The sequence below is a fragment of the Ambystoma mexicanum genome, chromosome 11, assembly GCF_040938575.1.
Source record: "Ambystoma mexicanum isolate Mex_15411 chromosome 11, UKY_AmexF1_1, whole genome shotgun sequence".
Lineage (NCBI taxonomy): Eukaryota > Metazoa > Chordata > Amphibia > Caudata > Ambystomatidae > Ambystoma > Ambystoma mexicanum.
Window position 1 is genome coordinate 1,176,708,173 of NC_090934.1, and position 12,591 is coordinate 1,176,720,763.

General features: G+C 46.5%; 1 protein-coding gene across 4 annotated transcripts in view; it reads left to right on the forward strand.

The window, feature by feature from the left end:
* Positions 1-12,591, forward strand: part of VPS13C (vacuolar protein sorting 13 homolog C) — a 5,236,720-nt gene that overhangs the window by 4,019,746 nt on the left and 1,204,383 nt on the right. For all 4 annotated transcript variants that reach the window (XM_069624493.1, XM_069624490.1, XM_069624491.1 and 1 more), the window contains one exon: positions 1,511-1,661. In XM_069624493.1, the coding sequence (XP_069480594.1) occupies positions 1,511-1,661 (151 nt within the window). The remainder of the gene's footprint in view (positions 1-1,510; positions 1,662-12,591) is intronic.

Consider the following 12,591-nt stretch of genomic DNA (forward strand, 5'->3'; position numbering starts at 1 on the left):
GGGTGCCTTCTTTGTGGTCCAGCCGTGTTGTGACTGTTGGTGTGCCTATGAGCGGGCTGCTGCACCAGCGTTATTCCTGCAGCTGCAGGACTCCAGCTCTGCTTACCGCACCTCGTTTTGAGCAAGGGTGCGGGCTGCTGCTGCAATGCCTCAATCACCCACTCCTTCTTCAGGCCCTGCTCCGGCCGGGTGTTGGACTGCTGTCAGGGAGGCTCGCCTTCATCCTTGGCTCCTCCGGGTGGTCCTCCTCCCGGCGTCTGCTCCGCCGTCGCACTCTGTAGTTATGCGCCTCTGCTGCGCAAACCTGTTACCTGGATGCACTCTTCCGCTGCCCTGCTACTCCTTCCCTCCCTGTCTGCTGTTTTCCTCACTGCGGGTCGCCTGCCTCTACCGTGCCACACTCCGCGCTGACTCTGCTGCTCCTCTGGCATCGCTTGTTCTCGGACCACCCTCTACTTCCGTGTCAAGCCGGCCGATGCTGTCTGCCATCTTGGCACTTTCACTCCCACTCCCGTTCTTTTTTTCGGGCCGACGTGTGCCGTCTCTCAGCTCCCTCGCACGGCAGTTTCTTGATGCAGCTGTTCCTTCCGCGTTACGACACTTCACAATCGCTCTTCCTCACCTCATGGCCGCTAAGCCACGCCCTCATTTTAGTTACATTATAATGACAATAAGCCATTATATGCCCTGGTACCTGTAAAAGGTTCTTACCTTGTAAAATCAAATACTGTGTCTCATCTCAATGGATCTCCTTACCACCCTGGGCTTTGTCTCCTCCCAGGTGATCCTCCCGCAGTACACCACCCCCAAGGTCAGGATCAGGACGTGTCTGCCTTTCCCTGGCCACCTGGGAAGAGACTTTAGGCAGGGGTTTAGGGATGGATCCATAGGATTCATCACACTGAGTAACAGTAAGTTCCCATTCACATGGAGTCCCATTGGACTCCATGGGATGGGAACCACTGAATCACTGGCGCTGCTGCTAAAGGTACTGGTGATTCAGCAAATTCTTTGCCGTTAGGGGCCTTAAATACTGTTCACCGCTCCTATGGTGCCAGTACACGTTGTTACCAGCACCCTATTTCTGGACCGGCATACTCGTAATGACCTCCTTTATATCTGCCAAAAGTAAGTTGCACTTCCAAAAGAAATTGTTAGGATGGAGTACCGCCAGAGGAGATCTTCATCATACGTCTGCTTTTGGCGGGTCCAATGAGCTGTTTCTGCCCCCGCTTCCCCTCCCGAACGTCCCTTCCCTCCTGAGACATTTTACCTTTCTTTCACAATTACATTAATACATCCCATTTTGAAACGGGCAAGACTTATTTTGATTGAACATTTTCACATATTAAGATAAAAAGTAATATTTAGCTTTGTATTTCCCCTGCTGCTTCCAAATCAAGCTACTTTCATGAGTGAGAATTGAACATTTTTCCTGAAAAATTAGTAAAGACATGTGATAGTCTACCAAGCTAATGAATTCTTCTGTATTGTTTTGCCTGCTTTCTAGTTCAGATGCTGTTTGGGAAATGCGTCCAAAGCAAAAATGGAAGCCATTCAGCCAAAAACAAATACTCTTCCTTGAACGCGCCTATCAGAAATACACTGCTAAAGGTGCAGGAGAGGGAACAGGATGGATTAAAGTGGACACCAATCTTGAGGTAAATGTGATGTTCTATACTGTTAAAGAGGTAGTATGATCCAACATTACACTGTCACCCTTGAGATCCTGCCCATGGATACCCATTGCTGGGGTTATAGTGTCTTGTTCCAATCACAGACTATGTGGCATGCCCTGAATTAACTGCATGTTTGTTTTTACATGTCCACTCAGCAAGAACAGCTTAAACAACTTGTGACTCTTTTTTTTGTAGCGTAATCATCCAAGACATTGTAATAGCTGTGTTGTGAACCCTGTGTTTTGATTGTTTAACTTGTTTTAGTTTTTTAAATGTCATCTATAGTGCTTTCTATTTACAATAAAAACAGGTACAACACATGAAATTGTATGAAGCAGTCATGGTCTGATTAACCGCGCACAAATGTATGCATGTGTACCATACATTCGCATATGGAATCCTCTTTACTTGAATTTTGTTTCATTTAGAGGTTTTGTAGAACACGAGTGTGCAGCAGCGATGCTTCAAAGCACAGCCAATAGTAAATACACAGATAATAAAACCAGTTAGTGACAGAGGTTGGGGTAAAGATAAAAAATACAGGAATGTTGTCTGCATAGACCAGGTTACAATAACTGTAGTCTTTGAGGAGCCAAAGCTTGCAATAAAAAATTACAATCGTGGTGGGTAAATGTTAGTGGTAGAGGCTGATTTAAAATAATAGCCAATAGGATTACGTAGACAATAACCCTCTAGGGAGAGGACAGATCAGATAACCTTTTGCAAGCCCACGGGAGACAGATTTGAGGCAATAGTATAATGTATAGGACAATCATTGGCACGAAGTATCAATCTGGATTAGAAGTCCTGAGGTCAGAAAGTGCACAGAGGGGTAAATCTGGGAAAAGGTGAGCAGAGAGGCAAAAGGGTATGGGCATAAGAAGGGTTCTGTTGGGGGGATCTCACTGGTGATTAAACCCTTTTGTGCAACAAGCTAGATTCTAAGCTGTTATGAGTCTTTTGAAACCGTTTACTCTTTAAATAGGGTAATATTGTTCCAGTTAGTTTCACCTAACATAAGGATCTTCCTCCATGTCTTGCTATTTTAAAGCGTGGTGTGACAATGGTGTTGTTAAGATTGGATCTCAGGGTTCTCTTAGGAGCATACTCATTTTACATAGCAGCATCGTTGGGATGTTTTTTCTTAGATGTGGAAACTGAACAGATTGCCTTCTGTCTGATCCGTTTAAGGGAAATCAAACCTGGGGATATGTTTTCCCAGGGTTTGAGAATGAAGACCAGTCTGGCAGTCTTATTGTGGATAAACGGAAGTTGGCATAGTTGGAATGCATTGTAGGTGGCCAGAGGTTCAATAAACTACATTTACCCTTTCATCCAAGGGGATAACTATTGTGATATGCAGCCATAAAAGTAATACGTTTTTTACAGGTCACTCCTACTCTAGGCATGGCCTCTCTCTTCGAACTCCTTAAAGGAATAGTGCGCACAAAAATATTATTGTCCCGAGCGTTCTGGCATGTGGTTTTAAGCAAACTGTGAACGATCGCAAAAACATTTCCTATGCACCTTACCTTCATTTTCCTCACTTTTACACATGCGAAATGAACGAGCGGGGCGCAGCCATCTTGTGCTAATCTTTACCGTGGATCGATTGCCTTAAATTCAAGTGCCTTTGCAGCATTAAATCATATCCCCCACCCCTGAAGCGGACATCACTAGACATGTACGGCCCATTTCACAACGCTAATGCATGTCTTGTGTCAAGGTTCTCTACACGCAAGCTATTGACGTGTCTCCATGGAAATGCCATGAAGCCTCTTTCCTCAATAAGTATAAACAGACCGCTTCACATCAGACAACATCAGAGTTGCTTTTTCAATCGTTTCACTGTCTTTATTTGTATAGCGTGTGACTCATTTCTGCTCTGTTCAGCTATCTCCGTTGCTCGTAGCCCGAGCAAACAGAGACTAGTACTATCATTACTATCGATTATGACTTCAGGGCAGCCGGCCTCACAAGATCCCTGTTGAGGATTATGATGGTGCTTATGCATGGACTTCGGCAACAGTTCACCCTTGCAATCCAAGTAACGAGTAAGTGTACTCTGGATGTCATGTCACTTTGACCACTGAGGCCACTAACATTTCATGTTTGTCTCCTATATTGTTGTATCTTTGATCGATCACTGCCAAATGAATGTAGTCTGGCAATTCAATACATCTCTCGCGCTTTGGTGAAACCATAGTGGTCATTTTATGTGTCTTTTACGTACAACCAAGAAACAATATTTCTCTGTGCCCCAAACCTTATGGATTGCATGGGAGTTCACTTTTGTATTGTGTCTACACTTTAAAGCCCAAGTTGATTGATCCATGAAGTAAAATTGTTATAGGCAACTATGCCATATGATACAGGATGCATTTTCAACTAAGGTTTGTACACTTACCAGGTTCATTTAAAAACAGTATGTATGTTTCTCTTCCACAGGTGGAACAGACTGGTGGCCTATTGTTTGTTTACATGGTGGCTTCATGGGAGGCTTGGGTACCGCGGTTTAAAAGTAATACCCGCCTGTGTTGTTGGATCCATTCGAGCCAAATTCCCCAGTGACAGCGGTCAGTACAGGGGATTTTCCCACACTGTGCTGCAACCCGAAGTATACAATTTGTAGTACATTTGTGCCATCCACATCATCAACAAAATAAAATATAAATTGTCTTTTACGAATAGTTGTTTCAATTTTTCAGTGAATCAAGGACACGCTCACTTGTCTAGGAGTAACCAGCAAAAATGGTTGGTGCCCTCTTGCACACACCCCCTCTGCAATAATCCATGCCCCCTCCAGTATCAATAGCAATTCTCATCTGTGGCCATGCGCTCCCAAGGGGGCTGGCAGGGCTGGAACGGTCGAGGTGTCAAACACCATGTACACTTCAAAGGTATCTTCCGCACAGTGGCCATTGTGCACATGGCCTCCCCAGACCCAGTGTCTCCAGGCTCCACTGAAGCCGACTGTGGCCCTTCAATCCACATAAGTGTGTCTCCCTTCAGCAGTCTTCCGGCCCTTTTCTGCATGCCTCATGGCCAACCATGCCCCCTCCAGTATCAATGGCAGTTCGCACCTGATGGCCGTGTGCTCCCAAAGGGGCTGGCAGGGTGGGAATGGCTGAGGTGTCAAACACCATGTACACTTCAAAGGTATCTGCCGCACAGGGGCCATTGTGCACATGGCCAAGCCAGACAGTGTCTCCAGGCTCCCCTAAAGCAGTCAGCACCAGAAACATGTCACTCATTCACATACACACCCACTTTTCTAATTCATTATAAACCCCTTGATATTTATCCTCAGAATATCTGTGAGCACTGGAAGTCAACTTGTGATCGTGCTACCTGTTCTCCTGCTACCAACTATCCTTGCTGAATCTAAGGGCCTCACTACAAGTTCATTACTCGTAGTTTATCGGTACGTAACAACGGTACCGGCAATCTTACCGGTACTGTTGTGACTGTACCAGCAAACTTGTAATGAGGCCCTAAGTGTTTGTTAGTCAAGGTAAGTGTGGGTCACTGAAATAAAGAGGCACAAAGTATGGGAGAAGAGAAGAGCTTTATTTGAGGCCCCCAGGTAGCTGCAGTGGAAGCATCAACTGGCGAGGCACTCTCAAATGGAATCTACATGCACAAGGTTCTAAGGAGACCTGTGCATGTATTACCATAACATCTCTCCCACGTGAGGCAAAAGAAAAAGGAAAAACAGGTGGGGGAAAAGCGGGAAAGTGAAAGGGAAAAAAAAGGGTGTCAAGTGGGAGAGGCAGAGGGAAGATGGGTAAACTGGGGTACATTAGTAATAAACATAGTCATTGTTGAAGTTTTGGATGATTTTGCGGTTCCTTCTGGACATTCTTCCAGTGGGGACTCCTTGATGCATGGAGTGAGGTCTGTGATTGTCCACATGTTCACAGAGGGATTCTCTTGGGGAATGTGAGGTGTGTTGTGATGGTTTGTCAGGACTGTTGTCCTTAGATATGCTGGTCTCTTGGATGTCTTTTGTTACTTTTATGAGATAATCTCCAGACCATCTCTTTCCATCATCGAGGATGACAGACTTCCCATGACAACTCACAACTCTCTGTGGAGGTCTGAAGATGGATTCACCCTTGAGAGTTTTCTTCGGTTCTTTGACACGTACCCAGTCTCCTTCACGAACCATCATCTCTTTTACTCCATGTCTGGAGTCGTATTGTCTTTTGTATTTTGCTTGTTTTTCTCTTACTGTCTTTTGAAGTAGATCCATGTTCACCCTTGCTTCTCCCGTGTATAAGAACATCCACGCCGGTCTAAATCGGTTAGTTGCAACCCTACCTCGCATGAGGGTGAAGGGCTCTATGTTCGTGGTGGTGTGTGGGGTAGTTCTATACGCATGCAAAGCTTCTTTGAGGGTTTCTCTCCACGGGAGGTTGTTGGCCGTGGCCAGTTGGACTACGCTCTTCACGAGCCTGTTCATGCGTTCCACAAGTCCGTTGGAAATTGGATGGTACAAAGATGTTGTTATGTGGCTGATGGACCTTTTCTTGAGGAAATCAGCAAATTCCATAGATATGAACTGAGACCCGTTGTCCGAAACCAATTCCTTGGGGTCTCCCTCCCTGCTGAAGATCTCTGTCAGGAAATCTATGAGTTTCTTTGAGGTCACATTGTCCTCAGCTATTCCCCATTCTGTCCATTTAGAGGTGTAATCGACAAGTACTATGATATATACTTTGACTGTTTTGAGGTTCTCGAATGGACCCATGATGTCGATTGCCAGTTTAGACCACACATGTTTGGGAGGTTCAATAGGCTGTAAGGGGGTCTTTCTTAAGATCTTGGACTTGTCACTCATGGCACACGTGGAGCAATTTTTGACCAGTTCTTCTGCTTCTTTCCACATTCCTGGCCACCAATAGTTGTTTCTCAACTTGTTTTTCGTCAAGCTTCTTCCTAGGTGACCTTCGTGTGCCAGTTGGAGTACTTTTTTTCTGAGTTGGGTGGGTGGGATTACTCGATCGCCTCTGAAGATATGCTCATCGTCCATCGATAATTCTTCCTTGAAGGGAATGAAGGTTGTTAAAGCCTCTCCCGTTTCCACCCAGTCATTAGCTATCGCTTCCCTGATTTCTCGCTGTTCCGGATCAGTATTGGCATTAATTTTCCATTCATCTCTCGAGATGGCAGGGTTTACGACAGCTATGATGTCCTCATCTGGAGATGCAATCTCAGTGTCGATGTTGGTCGATAATCTGGAAAGACAATCTGCTACTTGGTTTTGTGGACCAGGAATATAGCATAGTTGGAGGTTGTATTGCATGATGATATCGAGGAACCAACGTCTTATTCTCGGTGATATAAGGTGAGGAGTTTTGGACTGAAGGACATTTGCTAGAGGTTTATGGTCTGTTTTCAGTATGACGGGTAAGCCCCAAATTAGGTTCCTGAAATGCTGAAGAATCCACCTCAGACCCAGAGCTTCTCTCTCAATGGTGGAATAGTTTAGTTCGGCTCCCCTCAGTACTCTCGATGCGAATGCGATCGTCACGATGTCCTTATCTTGTTGCTGTTCTAGGACACCACCCAGTCCGGTTTTACTTGCATCTACGGATATGATGGTTTTAGCTTTACAATCGAACATTCCTAAGGCTGGGGCTTGGTTAATTTGAAATTTGATTTCTTCGAATTCGTTCTTGCATTCAGTGGACCATATGAATTTGGTTGCCTTCTTCAAGATGTTTCTCATGTTTTTGGTCTTATCAGCATAGTTGCTTATAAACTTGGAGTAGTATTCTGTCATCCCGAGGAAACTCCTTAATTGGTCTTTATTTTGAGGCTCGGCGATATTCATTATGGTGTCCATGAGTTTCCTCTTGGGGCTGATGCCGTTGGCGTCAATGGATTGGCCCAGGTATGAAACTCGGTCGCACTTTATGTTGCATTTCTCTAATTTGAGTGTGAGCCCACTTTTTTGTATGACCTGTAGGACACCCACAAGTTTTGCGTTGTGCTCTTCTTCTGTACTGGCTGATATGAGGATATCATCTTAGAAGCAGTGTATGCCATCAAGTCCTCCAAATAGATGTGACATGAGTCTCTGAAAGACTGCTGCGGCTGAAGCGAGTCCGAATGGCATTCTGTTAAACATGAATGCACCGAGAGGTGTGACAAAAGAGGTTAGGTTCTTTGAGCTCTCTTCCAAAGCAATCTGGTGATAGGCTGAGGAGAGGTCCAGAGTTGTAAAGTATTTTGCAGGTTTCATGGTCGATAGGAGTTCAGATATATTGGGAAGTGGGTGTCTGTCAACCCATATGTTTTTGTTTAGGTCTCTCAAGTCGACGCACATTCTTATGGAATCGTCCGGTTTTTTTACTAAGACAATTGGGGCAAGCCATTCTGAACTTTCGATGGGCTGTATGATATTTTCATCGCAGAGGCGCTTAAGTTCTTTCTTCAACGCCTCTTTTGTTCCAAAGGGGAATACTGCGGACTCGGTAGGCCACTGGGACAGCACCTCTTTTGAGGATTATTCTGTGTTGGAAACCTTTTAGGAGTCCAATCTTGTCGCAGAACACCTTGGGGAATTGTTTTGCTAAATTAGATTTGATGTCCATATCATTATTGAGCACACTCAGCACAGAGATTTCTTCTCCAGGGTGTATTCTTACTCGAAGAGCGGCTTGTTCTTCCCATCCCACAACGGAGGAGCCATCTTTGGCTACAAAGAGTTTACAATATGTTTCTCTGTCATGGAACTTGAGGTTCACCCACACATATCCCATTATCTCGATGGGCGTTTTTCCATAACCGGTAGCTCTTACACAAGTGCTTCGCAGGTCATGTATCTTGCCAGAGAGTACACTCAAAAAGGTCTTGAGATCCACGATGGTGTAGGGGGAGCCAGTGTCTACCATTACAGGTAATGATATGCCGTTGATTTGCATTTTGACCCAGGGACCGTTGCTCTGTTGTTGGGATGTTACAGTGAGTATTTGTACCTTTTGTTGCATTGGACTGATAGATAACATGTCATTGTGCTCTTGGTTGCTTTCGATTACTCTCACAGAGGACGGTCTGATGAAAGGTCGCCTGGTGAGATTGCCATATCTGGTTGTCTTTCCCCGTGTGTTCTTGCAGACTTTGGCAAAGTGTCCAATCTGGCTGCACTTATAACACTCCACAGCGATGGCGGGGCATTCTTTGTCAGGATTTGCATGCTTGTACCATCCGCACCTCTGGCAGCGCGTTGGATTCTGGGAGTTGTATGGCCTCGCTCTGCTTGAGCCAAATTTCGAACCCCTTGATGGCGGAGCCTTTCTTACTGCTGCTACTAGAGGCTCGTAAGGCTCGGACTCGGGGCTGACACATTTGATTTCCACACTGGTCGTGTGGTCACGTCTTTCCCTCATGCATCGATCTCCCAATTCCATGCTCCTTGCTATCTCCGTGGCTTGGTCCAGGGTGGGATTTTTGGTTTGCCACAATTTTTGTTGGATGCGTGGATCAGCCACATTCAGCACCAATTGGTCTCTCAAATACTCATCACAGACACCTGTGAAACTGCAGGTTGACATAGGCGCCCTGAGGGACGCTATGTATGAATCAATAGACTCGCCTTTGAGCTGCTTTCTGGAAAAGAACCTGTATCTTTCCAGTACTACGTTGGTCTTGTTGCCAAAATGACTGGTGAGTTTGGCCAATGCTATGTCAAACTTGCGGTTGCCATCTCCTCCTATGTTGCCGGGTTCGGGAAGGGTCCTGAAAAGTCTCAGTGCTTCTGCCCCTATACAGTTCATGAGGGTCGCCTCCTTGAGGTCATCATTGAATTTGCTGCCCCCAATGGCTCTGAGGTAGACGTGGAATCCATCGATCCATTGTTCCCATGGGCAGGTTGGGCTCCCAGGGCATGGAAGAAACTTGGTGGGAGGCGGAACGCCCTGCATGGTGGTGTGCCTGATTCTAGGTTGTAAGTGGTGAGGAATGGCGTTGAGTGGCATCAGTTGCTGTAGTGTAGGCACAGGTTTTCAGTACTGTTGGCAGTTAGCAAGGAGGCGCTGAGTGTTAGGGAGAATTCTCTGTTTAGGCTGAATTTCCCTACCTAGTGAGTCCCCCAGCAGCTTTGCTGGATTTCTGGGGTTTAATTTTTTCTCCTGCCAAGAGTGAGACTCTTTTACCCTCACTCTTGGGCATGTTGAAGTGTGTTTTCTTGGTTAAACCTTGTGTTGAATGGGCTATGGGGTCTTTTACTCCATAGGGCCTCATGTATTTTTTGGATGTGGGTTACACAGCACCCTCTGTGCCGTAACCCAGGGGTGTCCTAGGGACTCCCCAACATAGACTCCATACCCTGGGACTGACTACTGTCTCCCAGGACATGTAAAGTCACCAAAGACTTTACTAGTCTTAAATCCTGAACAGAACCAGTACAAACCATCATATTGTGGACGTACTGGCTGGGGCAATTCGATTGCCCCAGGGTCTGTTAGTCGATGGGGCACGTCTCCGTCCCCCCTGATCGAGTTTTGGCTGGTGGCAGTGGAAACTACTTTCTATATTCGACCGCGAATATTTTCCTATGGGATTTCCCATTGTTTTAGGCTAACACATTTAATTATTTATTTACGGTAGCCTTAAACATACCGCCGGTTTATATATTTATTATTATAACTCCGGTTGGGATTTTTTTGCCAAAACTTGATACTAAAATGGCGTTGGCGTTCGCCTCTGTAACTCTGACCCAAAGTGGAGCCCTTTGTCCCACTTTTGGCGGGCTTCTCCACAGAAGCCCTCCAAAGTGGTGCCACTCTGTCTGGGGTACTTAGGAGGGGTGGAGGGGGATTTAGGCACCCTGGACTGAGTTACCTAGGTAACTCAAGTCGCACTCCGTCCTGATTGGCCCAAGTGGTGAGCCGGCCGGCTCACCACTTAGCATGGTTGAGTGACAGCTAGGCTGGGTGAATGGGGGTTTGCTGCATAAAAGCAGGGCTTTGGGGACTGGAACTTCAGAAGTCGCCACAGGACCTAAGAATCCAACGAGGGACGAGCTGAGCTGATCTGCTACGACGACACCGCCGGTGGAGCCCTGCTGAACCATCTCACCACTTTTCCCGACGACCGAGGAGAACTCTTAACGGAGTGGCTCCTTCCCTTGACTGGTGGGGACAACCAATTTTCACCTTCTTTCCGTTCTTCGAGGTATCCCGTGGCCGCCTTGCCAGTGCCAAGCACCCCGGCAACCGGAACCCCACCACTTTTACCCCAACCGCGAAAGTCGGTACAACCCTTTAACCGGAGGACTCCGCGGCTGGTTTCTTCCCGGGCAGAGCAACGACCTTCTTCTTCTGCTCTTCAGCGAGATCTTCTTCTCCCCTGACCGACGTCGAGCCTTGCTGCCACTGCCTGGAACAACTGCCCCCGCTGGAGGATCCTTTCCGTTAAGGTACCGTGTTCCGCCTGGCTTCCCTTGCCACAGACTGTACGAGGTAGTTTTAGCCCTCGGCTTTCGATCCTGGGATTGCCTGGGACACTTTGGCTAAACTTTCTGAGCCTCTCTAACTCTTTTCCGAACTCTTTTGCAAGACTCTGAATCCCTACCAACTGTGTGATCTTGGGCACGTTTTCGCTCTGTCTGCTCTAAGAGTGGGCCCTGCTTAGTGACTTTTGCTCACCTGTGACTTTGTGCTTCTTTGAGCTTACCAAAAGTGTTCTTGACCTTAGAGTGGTGTGTTTATCCTAATTCTGCTCTTTTTCCCTCCCTTCTTTAACCTACTAGAGTGTCATCTAACGTTAAGCGCTCACCTCTGTTTTAATTATGTGGTGTTAACCTAGAGTTGTCTAGATAGGAATAAGGATTGGGACTGCTTTCCATATAACTGTGTTTGGAGTGTTTTATTATATTTTGCTAGAGTGTTTTCAATTTGTGTGTTCTTAAAAATAAATAACTATATACTTTTGAAACCAAGCTCTGGTCAGTGTTTGCTTGTGCTATTGTGCCTGAGTACATATTGTGTATACTTTGCATACTGCCTAACTCTTCTTGAGGGAAGTCTGACTGCTCAGCCACAGCTACCAGGTAAATCTGGGTGGTACAGACTGCTACCAAGTGGGTTTACTGCTATACCTGTAGTCTTAAATCTTTTGCAGTGTTCCCCAAGGGAACTGCACAGGTTTCTGCCTAACACTGAGATACAGTCTTTATAGAATTGCTTGCATGGCAGGGTGGGACCTGATTCAGAGAATGCCCAGGTATATCTGTACTGCAGAGTCTTTAGGCTTCAGTGTATGGATGGTCCTTAGTACAGATTGTGACCTCACAATGGGCTGGGAGCACAGGTTGGCTGGTTCAGGGAAGACCTGATGGAATGTTCAGTTGTGATGTCACAATGGACCAAGATAGTGAGTGATTAGTCCCGCAAAGTCAGAGTAGCCATTGAGAGAATGAAGACTGCTAATGCTGTGTGTGTGTTGCTGGGCAACAGCTAGCAGCTTTTGAAAATGATGCAGGGTTCTGCTCAGGGCAGCAGTGAGGGTTTTACACAAAAAAATGCCAATAAAAGGAAAGCGTACGTTTCATTTTGTCCGTTTTACACATAAAATGCCAAATGAAAGGAAAGTGTAAGTTTCACTTCGTCCTCCCCCTCCTCTGACCTGATAGATGGACAGCTCTTGCTGTCTGAAGCACTTTTGGAGTAGGGCAGGAGTGCAATGTGCGCCGCTCTAAACTCCCAGCGGGGAGGAGCGGCACCCTTTACAGTGGAGAACTGAAAGGTGATGTCGAGGCCTCTCTTGGCTGTTCCTCTTGGCTGTCCACAGCTGACAGGCAGGCCGCTGCAGGCGCTGGCAGCAGAAGTCAGCGGCAGCGAAAAAAGGGGGGGGGCTGCGCCCAATCAGGTGACCTAATACGCTCCCGGGGGCCTCGGGGTAC